Source organism: Bombina bombina, chromosome 2, assembly GCF_027579735.1.
Source record: "Bombina bombina isolate aBomBom1 chromosome 2, aBomBom1.pri, whole genome shotgun sequence".
NCBI classification, from domain to species: domain Eukaryota; kingdom Metazoa; phylum Chordata; class Amphibia; order Anura; family Bombinatoridae; genus Bombina; species Bombina bombina.
This window is the reverse complement of record NC_069500.1, coordinates 485205733-485220892: the sequence shown is the minus strand read 5'-3', so window position 1 is coordinate 485220892 and position 15160 is coordinate 485205733. Positions and strand designations below refer to the sequence as shown.

Here is a 15160-nt window from a genome sequence, read left to right as displayed (position 1 = left end):
GAGCCGGCTTATAATTACAGATATTGTTTGGCAAGTACTGTTTTCTTTAATTGCACAAGGGATTTATTTTCCCCATTGCCATCGTGGACATTCGATGGCAACAGCAATCAGTATCCACATGAAGGAGCAGTTTCCGATCTAATCTGGAACTTTTTTTTTACTTGCTTTCTGCATTGGTTGTTTTCCACTGAATTAATACTCACTATTTACCACACTGAGTGATTTCTAAGCCACATTAATCTCTTGCTCATCCTGCTATTTGGTTTATTTATCCTACCATGAAATCCATTCTTGTTTAGTGTTTTATGTATTATAGATTAACAGGGATGTTAGCATTTGCCAGTGACTTTTGTAAGCCTTTAGCTGACACTCCAGGATTCTTCTTCACCTCATTGAGCAGTCTGCGCTGTGCTCTTGCAGTCATCTTTACAGGACGGCCACTTCTAGGGAGAGTAGCAGCAGTGCTGAACTTTCTCCATTTATAGACAATTTGTCTTACCGTTGACTGATGAACAGCAAGACTTTTGGAGATACTTTCCAGCTTTATGCAAGTCAACAATTCTTAATCGTAGGTCTTCTGAGAGCTCTTTTGTGCAAGGCATCATTCACATCAGGCAATGATTCTTGTGAAAAGCAAACCCAGAACTGGTGTGTGTTTTTTATAGGGCAGGGCAGCTGTAACCAACACCTCCAATCTCAACTCATTGATTGGACTCCAGTTGGCTGACATCTCACTCCAATTAGCTCTTGGAGATGTCATTAGTCTAGGGGTTCACATACTTTTTCCACCTGCACTGTGAATGTTTACATGGTGTGTTCAATAAAAACATGGCAACATTTCATTATTTGTGTGCTATATTAGTTTAAGCAGACTGTGATTGTCTATTGTTGTGACTTAGATGATGATCAGATCACATTTTATGACCAATTTGTGCAGAAATCCATATCATTCCAAAGGGTTCACATACATTTTCTTGCAACTGTATCTTCAAAGAATGGCAAATGAAGGGTATTGGATATTTAGTACAACTTCAAGAGGATAACACAGAAATAATTCAATCCTATGAAAGTATTTCATTGAAATTTGAATTGCCATTTGCCAGCAAAAACTTTCTATGCATATCTTCAGCTGAGGAATTATTATAGACAGATACAACAGATCCATGGGTTTGGATGGGCTACACAGGTGATACCTAATGGTCTTAAACTATATATGGTAGGAGTGCATTCTATTTCTTTTTGGTACACATCCCTTCTTGACCGAATAGGAAAAATATACATTAAAGAAATCAACAAAAAATTAACAAAAATAATGGAATATGTTGTTATGAAAAGTATTAGATTAGCCGAATTAGCAACGGAGTCTGTGAGCTGGAGAGAGTCACAACTTAAATTAATCAATAATCTTTATTTGATCCCTTAAAGAATTTCAAAATGGTCCAAAAACCAACAGAATAATGTTTGCTGTAAATGTAGAAGTGTAAGGGCAGATATGTATGTGGCCTTGTACTAAAATTAGACAACTCTAGTTTAAAGTCAACTATTGGTTAAAAAATTTTTAGATAAAAAGATAACGTTCTCAGATTTTCACTGTTTCTTTTTATACTATGCTCAATCCCATCTTGATATTGGCACGCAAAACTTAGCTAATACGGTTATTCTGGCTACACGTAATCTTATATTAAGAAGTTGGAAGGAATTTAAGGCCCCTAGCATAGCCGAATTAGTACATAAAATGCATATACAAATGACTCTAGACTTGCATGATATAAAAATATTTTCAGAACTGCATATGAAGGCATTTTTTCAAAATGGAAAAAATGTATCCTGCCATGGCTATCTGCGGTACAACTACAATTTATAGCGCCTATTAGAAGGTCGGAATCATTTCTTGCTTTAGTTCTGGCGGATTATCTCCCACAAACAAGGATGCTAGATATCAGGGGAGATATTTAATTTAACTTAAAAAAAGTCACCAGAGATGGGGATATATTTGGAGGTTAGTAGGGGGAGGAGAGTAGGGGGAGGAGAGAGAGGGGGCACTTCCTTTTTTTTTTTTCTTCTCTCTCTTTTCAAGGAAAAAATACAATTAATTTGGTGATTTTTTATTGGTGAAAGCTATAACATGAAAATACTATCGGCCAGATTACGAGTTTTGCGTTATGAAGGGTGCGGTGCTAACTTGCACGTTATTGTCACCGCTCACTTAGCTACAGCGCTGGTATTACAGGTTTTTACAAACCCGGCGTTAAAAGGCAAGAAGTGAGCGTAGAGCAAAATTGAGCTCCATACCGCACTCCAATACCAGCGCTGCTTAAGTCAACGGTGAGCTGGTTGTACGTGTTCATGCACGATTTTCCCCTAGACATCAATGGGGAGAGCCGGCTGAGAAAAAGTCTAACACCTGCCATAAAGCAGCGTAAAGCTCAGAAACGCAGCCCAATTGATTCCTATGGGGAAACTAAATTTATGTTTACACCTAACACCCTAACATGAACCCCTAATTTGCCGCCCCCAATGTCGCTGCCACTAAAATAAACATATTAACCCCTAATCTGCCCTAACATCGCCACCACCTACCTACATTTATTAACCCCAATGTCGCTGCCACTATATTAAATTTATTAACCCCTAAAACTTAAATATAATTAAAATATAATTTACTATCATTAACTAAATAATTCCTATTTAAAACTAAATACTTACCTATAAAATAAACCCTAAACTAGCTAAAATATAACTAATAGCTACATTGTAGCTAGCTTAGGGTTTATTTTTATTTTACAGGCAAGTTTGTATTTATTTTAACTATTTAATAACTACCTAGCTAAAATAAATACAAATTGACCTGTAAAATAAAACCTAACCTGTCTTACACTAACACCTAACCTAACCCTACAATTAAATAAATTCCCTAAATTTAATACAATTAACTAAATTCAAAACAATTAGCTAAATTACAAAAAACAAGCACTAAATTACAGAAAATAAAAAAGAAATTACAAGATCTTTAAACTAATTACACCTAATCTAATAGCCCTATTAAAATAAAAAAAGCCCACCCAAAATAAAAAAAACCCCTAGTCTAAACTAAACTACCAATTGCCCTTAAAAGGGCCTTTTGCGGGGCATTGCCCCAAAGAAATCAGCTCTTTTACCTGTAAAAAAAAATACAAACAAACCCCCCAATAGTAAAACCCACCACCCACACAACCAACCCCCCAAATAAAACCCTAACTAAAAAAACCTAAGCTCCCCATTGCCCTGAAAAAGGACATTTGAATGGGCATTGCCCTTAAAAGGTCATTTAGCTCTAATGCAGCCCAAAGCCCTAACCTAAAAATAAAACCCACCCAATACACCCTTAAAAAATCCTAACACTAACCCCGAAGATCCACTTACCGGGAGAAGTCTTCATCCAAGCGGCAAGATGTCCTCAATGAAGCTGGCAGAAGTGGTCCTCCAGACGGGCAGAAGTGGTCCTCCAGACGGGCAGAAGTCTTCACCCAGACGGCATCTTCTATCTTCATCCTTCCGACGTGGAGCGGCTCCATCTTCAAGACATCCGGCGTGGAGCATCCTCTTCAATCGACGTCTTCTTGCTGAATGAAGGTTCCTGTAAATGACGTCATCCAAGATGGCGTCCCTTAGATTCCGATTGACTGATAGAATTCAATCAGCCAATCAGAATTTAAGGTTAAAAAAAATCCTATTGGCTGATCCAATCAGCCAATAGGATTGAAGTTCAATCCTATTGGCTGATCCAATCAGCCAATAGGATTGAGCTTGCATTCTATTGGCTGTTTGGAACAGCCAATAGAATGTGAGCTCAATCCTATTGGCTGATTGGATCAGCCAATAGGATTGAAGTTCAATCCTATTTGTTGATTGCATCAGCCAATAGGATTTTTTCAACCTTAATTCCGACATAATACCGGCGCTATGGAAGTCCCATAGAAAAAAAGTATATACGCAATTTGCGTAAATTTATTTGCGGTAAGGCCAAAAAAGTGTGCGGTGCCCCTAAATCTGCAAGACTCGTAATACCAGCGGTAGTAAAAAAGCAGCGTTATGAGGCTTAATGCTGCTTTTTTACTCATAACGCAAGACTCGTAATCAAGCCGTATGTTTTCCTGTTTTTTTTTCTTGTTTTGTTTTTCTTTTATGTTTGTTTGTTATTAAGCTGTAAATATATTTCTTTTTCCCATTTAATGTAAAAAAATTAAAAAAGATTAATAAAATTTAGTGGGCCGATTTGGCACACTATTTAAAAAACAAACAAACAAACAAAAAACTATAGCCTAGCCATTCTACTTTACTTGTACACAGCAGCTTAATGTCCTATGATTAAGTGCTGCATAGCACGAAACATGTAAGGATTTGCTCCCCCCCCTCCACCTGTATAGCTTGCATTTGTATTGTGCTGTGCTTGTCTACTTTTCTACGTGTTTTAAACATTTTTTGAAATAAACCTTTTGGATTTTAAGGACTATGGAGTAAGAGTGCTGCTTCCCTCTACCTTCTCCCTTTAAATTCTGGTCAATCTCAGGTCAGCTGCTACTACTAGAACAAATTTGTGAAAAAACCCTGAAACCCCCCCCCCCCCCCCAAACAAATAGAAAATATGTTTGTCAAATATTCTAATTATTAGTTCAAGTTAAATAATATTTATTAAAGTTTAAGGAACAGTTTTACAATTTTTTAATGTCATTGCTAAATGATTAAAAGTTTGCATTTTTCTTGAAACCCAAATATTTTATTTCACGATTCAGATAGAGCATACAATTTTAAACAGCTTTCCAATTGACTTCTATTATCTAATTTACTTTGATCTTTTGGTATCCTTTATTGAAAAACATACCATGGTAGGCTCAGGAGCAGCAACACACTACTGGTAGCAAGCTGCTGATTGGTGGCTCAAATATGACTCTTGTCATTGGCTTATCCGATGTGCTCATCTAGCTCATCATAGTGTGTTGCTGCTCATTCATCATCATTTTAAGGTTGCAGTTTTATGTTATCTACCTGTTATCATTATTTATCTATAAACAGGAACATCAAAGAGCAATAATAAAATAATAATAATACAATTTTATTATTACAGTATACAATTGCTTGAACACGACCATGTTTAACCCCCTCGAAGTGGTAAACACATCGAGCTAGATTACAAGTGGAGTACTATATATCGCTTGCATGCAAGCAATATTACTGCTCCACTTTGTAATACCAGGGCACGATAATGTGGGCTGGTATTACAAGTTATGTGCAATGTGAATGCAATCTTGTGTTCGCATCGCTAGGAAGCATTGCGCTCACGAGAGTGTGCTTCCATAGGCTCCTATGGAAGCCTCGCTATGATGCCGTCGGAGATGGCATCAGAAACTCGCACATCAAAGAGGGTAAGTAACGCAGCGACGGGCAGCAAATATAAATATATATGACTATATACATATATATTTATGTGTTAATATGTGTATACATACATATTAATATATATATATATATATATATATATACACATACACTAGTCCTAAAGCCCGTGTACACGGGCCATTTTTTGCAGTACAGCGGTCCCACCCCTTGCTCTCTCTCTATCCCCCCTCTCTTTTGCTCTATCTTTCTCCCCTCTCTTTTGCTCTCTCTCTCCCCTCTCTTTTACTCTTCCCTCCTCTCTTTTACTCTCTCTCTCCCCCCTCTCTTTTGCTCTCTCTCTCTCCCCCCTCTCTTTTGCTCTCTCTCTCCCCCCTCTCTTTTGCTCTCTCTCTCCCCCCTCTCTTTTGCTCTCTCCCCCCTCTCTTTTGCTCTCTCTCTCCTCCCTCTCTTTTGCTCTCTCTCTCCCCTCTCTTTTGCTCTCTCTCTCTCCCCCTCTCTTTTGCTCTCTCTCTCTCCCCCCTCTCTTTTGCTCTCTCTCTCTCCCCCCTCTCTTTTGCTCTCTCTCTCCCCGCTCTCTTTTGCTCTCTTTCCCCCCCCCCTCTCTTTTGCTCTCTTTCCCCCCCTCTTTTACTCTCTCTCCCCCTCTCTTTTGTGCTGTCTCTCTCCCCCTCTCTTTTGTGCTCTCTCTCCCCCCTCTCTTTTGTGCTCTCTCTCCCCCCTCTCTTTTGTGCTCTCTCTCCCCCCTCTCTTTTGTGCTCTCTCTCCCCCCTCTCTTTTGTGCTCTCTCTCCCCCTCTCTTTTGTGCTCTCTCTCCCCCCTTCTCTCTCCCCCCTCTCTCTTTTGCTTTCTCTCTCCCCCTCTCTCTTTTGCTTTCTCTCTCCCCCCTCTCTCTTTTGCTTTCTCTCTCCCCCTCTCTCTTTTGCTGTCTCTCTCTCCCTCTCTCTACCCCCCCTCTTCTGTTCTCTCTATCCCCCTCTTTAGAGCTCTCTGTCTCTTAGCAGCTGGCCCCGGTATCTGGCCCCGCCCACGTCATGCCCTGCCCCACCCACGTTGCCCCCGCCCGGCCACGCCCACTCCACCACACGACGCCAGTCTCTACTGCGCATGACAGCTTCGGACAAAAACACTTTGCCATTTATTATATAGGATATGTATATAAGCATATACATTTACATTGCGGCCTATGAGAACACACAGTTCCCATAGACCACAATGTAAAGACTCTTTTTAGTGCCGTTTTTTCCTAACACCCCACTCCCATCAACTTTAAAGCCCCAAAACTGCCTAGTGCAGTTGTTTTTTATTTAAAAAAAAATGTTAGATTATTTTTTTTTTATAAAAAAACTATAATGCCCTCCATTTTGAGGGCATTTGGGTAATTTTTAGAAAATTAACCAGAGTTAGGATCGTCTGAGCTCACAGTAGCAATAACCAGCCATTTGTAACGACTGGTTAATGATTGCACTCCTGCAAACGGGCAAACTTGCCCATTTGCTTGAGCGCGATAATTTAGCGCTCCACTTGTAATCTAGCCCATAGTTGTCTTTGACTGACTGATTTTTAGCGAAACACTGTAATTGTAGGTTACACACATGTGTCATCCCTGATTGGCTCAGTGGCTGTGTTCAGCGTCATACCACTAGTGCATTGTCAGTCTGTTTAGCTTTAGGTTGTTTGTTTTTGTTTGTTTAATTTACAGTTAGTGCTTTTGTATGTCTGTCCTATTTGTCTAGTCCACTTTCTAAGGTACCCATACATTTTAATTTCTCACTAATTAGGAGTAGTTTTGTATGCTTACACACTAATATACATCTTGTACATACACACACCAACTCACACATACAGACTCATAGACAGATATTTGTTTGTATGCACAAAAAGGTGATATTTATTCATTCTCATACAAATAGACAGATACAATGTAATCACCCAAAAAAAAAAAAAGCATACATATACATAGTCCTGGGATTTTTTGTTGTTGCTGTATCTGCCCCAGGGGAGCCAAATTTTCTTAATAGGAATAGGGAGTGCCAGTCAAAGACACCGACTTAGACTGCTCCAGGGGTAAACAGAGAGCTGCTCCTATTTGATGTGCGCCAGAGACCCTTTCAGTTACATTGTATGTGTGTGTGTGTAAGGCATCTGGGTGAGTGAGTGATCTAGACAGTAACTGCATACTTAGGTAAAAATGAATATGGTTTTATGTGTAAAGCAAGGATAGACAAATCCCACGAGATAGATTGTCTGGACACATAACACTGCTTCTGATTTCTAACCTCAATACGTTTATAGACATAATATACTTTAAGACTGCAATTTCTCCCTGGCACAAACTTTCTCAAGTTCCATCATCAAGATTGTAATATTTCAAGATTAGGATCCTCAAATGCCTCAGATCCATGCCGGTATTTTGTGGTTATGCAGTGTCAATACTATGCAGATAATTGATAATTTATACATGATTCATCATATTCACATTATTATTACTATTGATAATAATAATAATAATAATAATAATAATAATTGGGTATTTTGTTTGTGGGGTTGGTACAGGAATAGGAGTGACAGTGTAAATGTTAATATTATCAAAATGGCAATAAGACTGACAGCATAACATGTAATAGGGGATTCAGTCAGTCTATGAGTAAATGCCACTAGAGGGCACAAAACACGTCAGATCTGTCATTTTTGCAGTAACTGTGCCATGTCTTTATGTATGTTTTAATATGGAATTAAAGATTACTGTTTTTACACTTTATTTGTATTTTTTTTGCTCCTGAGTAGTGCCTGCCTTTTTCACTTTTCCGTTGTTTGATTCATTATTTAAATTTAGACAATGCAATCGAATGTGGAACATTAAAAATGGCAGCTAAATAAAACTATGATTTGAGAAAAGAGTTTTAGGGCCTGGAGTCTGATCAGAGTTCTAAAGAATAAGCTTGTAGCATAAGGGACTACACAGCAAGTGCTTGATCTGAGTTCTGATTTGGGCATATGGAAGAGGGGCGGTAAGGCAGTGGGTCTAATCTCAGGTTTTGTGTAGACATGTAGCTGAAAGGGAACCAGGGGCTTGATCTGAGGTCAGATATTTGTCAATGGAAGACAGGGACTGTGAAACAAGATGTCTGCTCTGTAGTCTAAATTGTTCCGTGACTTAAAGGGGGGGGGGGTTGATCGGAGGTCAGATGTGTAAGGTAATAGCTAAGAGCTCTTTCATAAACTAGGTCTGATGTCATCTGGACATGCAGGTTAGAGAAGCTACATGGCCAGGTGTCTATTCGGAGGTCTTATGTGGGCATGTGGCTAAAGAGGGGCTGCAGGATGATGGGTCTAATCTGAGGTATGATGTAGACATGCAGGTGAGAGGGACTGCAGGGTTTTTAATCTGATGTCTGATGTGGGCATGTGGCTGAGAGGGGCTGCAGGATGATGTGTCTGATCTGAGGTATGATGTAGACATGCAGGTGAGAGGGACTGCAGGGTTTTTAATCTGATCTGAGGTCTGATGTGGGCATGTGGCTGAGAGGGGCTGCAGGATGATGTGTCTGATCTGAGGTATGATGTAGACATGCATGTGAGAGGGACTGCAGGGTTTTTAATCTGATCTGAGGTCTGATGTGGGCATGTGGCTGAGAGGGGCTGCAAGATGATGTGTCTGATCTGAGGTATGATGTAGACATGCATGTGAGAGGGACTGCAGGGTTTTTAATCTGATCTGAGGTCTGATGTGGGCATGTGGCTGAGAGGGGCTGCAGAGCCAGGGGTCAGATTTGTAACTTTACTTTTTTCAAGATATAGAGATATAAATTAGGCTAGTTCTCCATACATAATATTAATACTTCACGCCTTTTATTGTTGTGTTTATAATGTACACGTTTTAGTGTGTTGATTTAACACAATGAGCTAGTTTCAATGAGACTAGTTGGTAAAACATATATTGCCAGTAAAAAATCATTGCTTGAAAATTGATAAAGATTTGTATGCGCCCTCTTCAGAGCAGCAAGTGTTGAGATCAGCTCCACTGAAATCAATGAAGCAACTTCTGTCTAGCAAGTGCTAATTTCCCGCCACGTAGAATGATTTCCACTGTCAAGGATACAGACATCACACAAATGTTTTAAAAAAATAACAAAAAAGCAAATTAAAAAAAACAACAACACCCTGTATAAAAATGTCCACTCTAACACATGCTCAAAAGAAAAAAATACAACTTTATCAACTTTGATATAGCAAGAAACAACAGTGAGACATGACACTTTACATGAGCAATTGTGTCTTTCTAAAGCCCACATGCTGAGTTGTGCAATAGGAGAAAAATCCAGACCACACATTTAGAATACCCTGAAACACCTACGGGGAGCTTCTTGTTCGCATCTGCGAAATTGCAGAGGCAAATTCCGTTCTATCCAGCAGCATTACCATAAAGCAGACATGCAAATATTTATTAATAGTTACAAACATTTACAGAACCTGTTTTGCAAATCTGTTTTCAAAGTGTTACAGTTGTATTCATTGTTCTTCACACTTAACCGTGATCATTTAACACATCTATGTATGTTAATGTAAAAAACTGAGGATCTGCTAGAAAAGATAGGTTAAGTGGGCCTCAATAAATTTCAAACGTGAATTTGCGTTAATTCCAAGGCCCCACTGCAGCCTAATAGACTTCAATGAATCTAGTGCAATGTTTCAGTTGTGGGCATTTTTTCCAGTAGGATATTGTAATGGGTCAGTAAAAGAATAAATTGTAACAAAAAAAGGGCTTATTATAGACGCTGCAGTGAAACCACAGTTATAATTTAGGTACGTATATAATCAGCAGTGACACCACAGTGTATAATGTTGGTCACTATATACACAGCAGTGATATCGCAGTGTATAATAGGAGTCAGTACTGAGATAACAGTAGCAGCACACAGTATAATAAGCATTCATGTAGGAACAGTCACATCACATTGTATAAAAGGCCAATATACTGTACAACTAGAAATGTACTTACTAAACAATAGACCTCAGTATTGGAATATTGGAAATATAGTGACAGCAAACTGTATTATAAGGATTACTTAGTGCAGGGAGTCATGTGTTTAGTATAGGAATATCAGTAACTTGGTAGCGTACATTGGCTTTATGATAAGAATAGTAGTAACAGTACAGTATTTAATGGCATCAGTATAGAAATAGTAATGGTAGTGTAGTGTATAACGGCACACGTATAGGAATTAGGGTTGCCACCTGTCTGGGAATGACCTGGACAGTTTGGGTTTCCATTTCTGTGTCATGGCATGAAGCTGAGTCAGACCCGGACATGCAAATGGGAAACAGCCACAACCAGAAAGGTGACATTGTGCATTTGCGACATACTGCACATACGGTGTGGTAGTGTCTTTGTGTGTATGTGTCTATGTGTATGACAGTGTGTGTGTGTCTTTGTGTTTGTCAGTGTGTGTGTCTGTGTGAGAGCGTGCTAGTGTGTTAGAGTGAGTGTGTGAGAGTGTATGTTAGTGTGTGAGTGTGAATATATATGTGCCAGTTTGTGTTTATGTGCTACTATTTGTAGTGTGTACTCTGCAAAAAGAAATTCTGCTGTGCACGGCCCACGAGTGTTCAGGTTTGGCCTGAACCCTAATAGGAATATTAATGGCATTAATAATAGCACGGTGTATAATGGAATTCATGTAGGAATATTACAGTATATACAATATACAGTGCATAATGGGGATAAGTAGAATAACAGCAGTGACAGCACAATTCTAATGGAGGTCACACAGTGTACTCACTGGGTGGGTACAGCAATAATAGTGAGCTATGCCTTTTCTGCTGACAGCCTGTTTGTCTCTGCTCTTCCTCTGTTGATTTTCCTCTATAAACTGTTAGTGTTCCCACTTCCACATCCTCAGACCACAAATATCCAGACTTTAACCTCTCCCTAGACAGTGGCTGGCAGAGCCTTTTGTACTACAGGCAGCTACACCTGGGCACAACACATATCCTTTGGCACGTTGGACTAATTCAATATACTTTATTATAGTTAAAGGGTAGGAAACCTGATTAACCCATCAGCAGCTTCTCAATCTGCCTTCCTTCCATACATAGCAAACTGTCATACAAATGTGTATTTCCTTTGAATTAAAAAAAAAATGCTGTTGATAATGTTCCCATATTTTGTGAATTAGATTGAAAGCTCTTTAAGACACATATCGCTTGCAATCAACTAACCTACAAATCATTATCAAATAACAGACTTCTTCATTCACTGACAACAATATTGTTTTTACTACCAAACAATTACATCACAGCTGCATGGTTGTTAGTTTAAAGCAATATTTTACTACATTTTTTAATCATGCATCGAAAAGCCCAGCAATGAATTACTATATTATGTAGCAGATAAGCATTTCTCATTAACATGTAAACCCTCATTTGCTGGAATGTATGTTTTATATAAAATGCACTGGAATCCTCTATCCATAACATAATATATGCACACTTGCAGCTATGCACAATACAATGGGCACATACATTTGAGTATATAACAATGAAGATCTGTTTCACTGCACCAGGTTATTTTCCTTATTCCTTTTTTAGTCAGCACAAAACTTAACACTAATATAAAATTAACCTTCCTGGTTGTGTTTTACAAATAAAAAACCTATTATTTTAAAGTGAAGGTAAATTTTCAACAATGAGTGCCTGGTTTTTAAAAATACTTTTAAAAACAGGGGCACTTTCATTGATGAACGTTTACATTGCACCAAATTTGTAGAAATACTTAACTTTTACTTCTCCAAAACCGTATCGCCGATCCCAGCCTCAGTTCCTCTGTACTGACGTCAGAAATTACAAAACCGGCTTCCTCCAATCATGGCTTCCCCCCCAGAGCGTCCATCTCGTGATGCCCTGCTGTGATTGGAGGAAGCCGGTTTCGTCATTGCTGTGTTTGTACAGCAGGAAGAAGAAGGCGGGGGATCAGCGATCCGGTTTTGGAGAAGTAAAAGTTAAGTATTTCTACAAATCCGGTGCAATGTAAACTTTCATCAATGAAAGTGCCCCTGTTTTTAAAAGTATTTTTAAAAACCGGGCACTCATTGCTGAAAATTGACCTTCACTTTAACCAGCAATATAGATTCAGACTACTTTACTACAATTATTAAAGGAACAGTCTACTCCAGAATTTTTATTGTTTAAAAAGACAGATAATCCCTTTATTACCCATTCCCCAGTTTTGCATAACCAACACGGTTATATTAATTTACTTTTTACCTCTATGATAAAATTGTATCTAAGCATCTGCAGACTGCTACCTTATTTCAATTCTTTTGACATACTTAATTTTTTTCTTTTGTGATTCAGATAGAGCATTCAATTTTAAGCAACTTTCTAATTACTCCTATTATCAATTTTTCTTCATTCTCTTGGTATCTTTATTTGAAAAGCAAGAATGTAAGTTTAGATGCCAGCCCATTTTTGGTGATTAACCTGGGTTGTCTTTTCTGATTGGACAGCACCAATAAACAAGGGCTGCCCATGCTCTGAACCAAAAATTGGCTGGCTCCTTAGCTTAGATGCCTTCTTTTTCAAATAAAGATAGCAAGAGAAAGAAGAAAAATTAACAATAGATTAGAAAGTTGCTTAAAATTGCATGCTCTATCTGAATCACAAAAGAAAAAAATTGGGTTCAGTGTCCCTTTAAGGATGCAGCCAGAGTTTAATGCTGCATCACACAACGGCAATATTTTTGACGCAGTGACAATTTGTCACATGGGTTTTTCCACCTGTGATTTTCTGCTGCCTACATTTCTGAATCAGCAACATGATTTTGCAGCTGTGACATTTTTCAGTGTTTTTTTTTAAACCCATATCTAGTGATATTTTCCCATTGTATATATCACTGCTTGGTATAGGTTAGTTAGTATAAATGTGCATTCAAGCTGCTGTGTAAGCAGTAATAGCTGACAGGGTACACTCAGTGGTAGGAACTTGTTCACAGTGTGAGACACCACTAGTGCAGAATACACATAACTGTCATTCAGGAATAAGAGGCCGGCTTTGTGTGTAGCTCTAGAACATTAGGGGCCAAAACAATAAAACAGACATTTTTGTTAAAAATAAAAAATAAATTGGGAGTGTAAAGTTGTGTTTGGCAGCCAGTGATTTAACCCTTTCTTTCCTGGAATGTTCATGAACACATTGCAGTGCTTACTTGTGCTAGGATGAAAAGTAATAGCATTAGCTTCCTTCATCTAAATTCCCAGCACCCCAAACATCTTTGGTTACCTTCGTGGAGAAGTCAGTGTCTCTCTGGGTTTTTGTTGCAGAGATGGTGCATATCGGTACTGAGCACCAGAAGTCCATGTGCATCCACCTTTGTCCATCAGTGTGCATAGTGCTATGTGCCAGCAGCAGTACAGCAGCACCCTCTGTCCCATAGTGCACCCTGCTCTGTCCTCCGATGTGTAAATATGTTGATGGAGAGCTTCTGTGGAGAGTAAAGAGTTAAAAGTGTGCTTGTGCTCCCCCTTTCATGGGCTCAGGTAAAGCTCAGCGTGCTCCTTCCCTGTCCTGGGGAAACAGGCTTGTGATCCTTAATAACAATAAAAAAAACTCAAAGCAGCTGAGGACAAATGCGGCCTCCAGCCAGCCCCTAAATAAGAAGTGTAACCCTCCCCATCCTTACCCCCTGCCTTTCTCAGTATGTGCCCCCCACGCCGAAGAGACAACAGAGTAAAGAAAAGTGCACAGACAGCCTCCTCGCTCTGGACCGGCTTAGAAATCCCAAACAATTGAGTGGTTTTAAATGGTTGGGATAGCCTCCCCTCACCCTCTCCTCCTCTTACCTACCCTCCTTTCCTTCCCCTCCCTTTTCACTTCCTCACTCTCTCACTTTTTTTCTTCTTTTTTTGCTTCTTTCTTTCCCTTTTTCCCTTTTTTTTTTAACTCCCTCAACCCTCCTCAGTCTCTCTTTTCTCCTCCCTCTCTGTTGTCCTTTTTATTTCTTTTAGAGACATTGAAGCAATTCATGTCCTTTGTGGCTGTTTTAAATGCAAAAGATCAATCTCTGTGTCTCATTCCTTGCTTTGCTCTCTGTAACAGTCTTTCCCTCAGCCCCTTTCCTTCCTTTTACTTGCTCTCTGGCTTCTGTCATATTAGCACATTTTATTCCAGACACTAATTTGTTTTTACTTTTCACAGAACATTAAAATGCGCTTGATGGGACCTGATTTTGATCAATGTTTGTATCTGAGCTTGAAATGCTCAAAATAATGAAAAAAGCCACAGTGTTTTGTCACAGAGTTTGAAATACTTTGGAGTGGCAGAATTTACCAAGTGATTTCTCCAGCTACACAAGTTCCTCAGTATTCTATGCATCTGATCTATTAAAGGATAGATGAGTGAGCTTTTGTGAATAACACAGACATTGGTGATTTTTTGAGGCTGATGAAGAAGGTGAAGTTGGAAGGACATCATAGGGAATTTAGCAGTGTCACGTGCAAGAGAGGGGCTGCCTCACATTCGTTGCATGTAGAGTTACTAATAACCGCTATCCTTTTTCCAGTCTCACCAATCCTATTTTCTCTGGAGTAAAAAGGACATACAGTAAAACCAAACATTTTTCTTTCATGATTTAGATAGAACATACAATTTTAAACAACTTTCCAACATACTTTTATTATCAAATTTTCTTCATTTTCTTGTTATCCTTTGTTGAAAGGGTTTCAAATTGCCATAATCAGAGAAAGATTACTTGTTCTAATTTGTTAGATTATGTCATTTTAAGCCTACC

The 15160-nt window shown here is 38.9% G+C and overlaps 1 protein-coding gene across 2 annotated transcripts in view; it reads right to left on the bottom strand.

Moving 5' to 3' along the window:
- EMID1 (EMI domain containing 1) overlaps positions 1 to 14185 on the bottom strand; it is a 272782-nt gene extending 258597 nt beyond the window's left edge. The window contains exons 1-2 of one of the 2 annotated variants that reach the window (XM_053702174.1): positions 14054 to 14185; positions 13654 to 13855 (exon numbers count right to left, since the gene is read on the bottom strand). In XM_053702174.1, the coding sequence (XP_053558149.1) occupies positions 13654 to 13805 (152 nt within the window). In that variant the 5' untranslated portion in view covers positions 13806 to 13855; positions 14054 to 14185. The other variant, XM_053702175.1, reaches the window with a different exon arrangement.
- Positions 14186 to 15160: the final 975 nt, after the last annotated feature.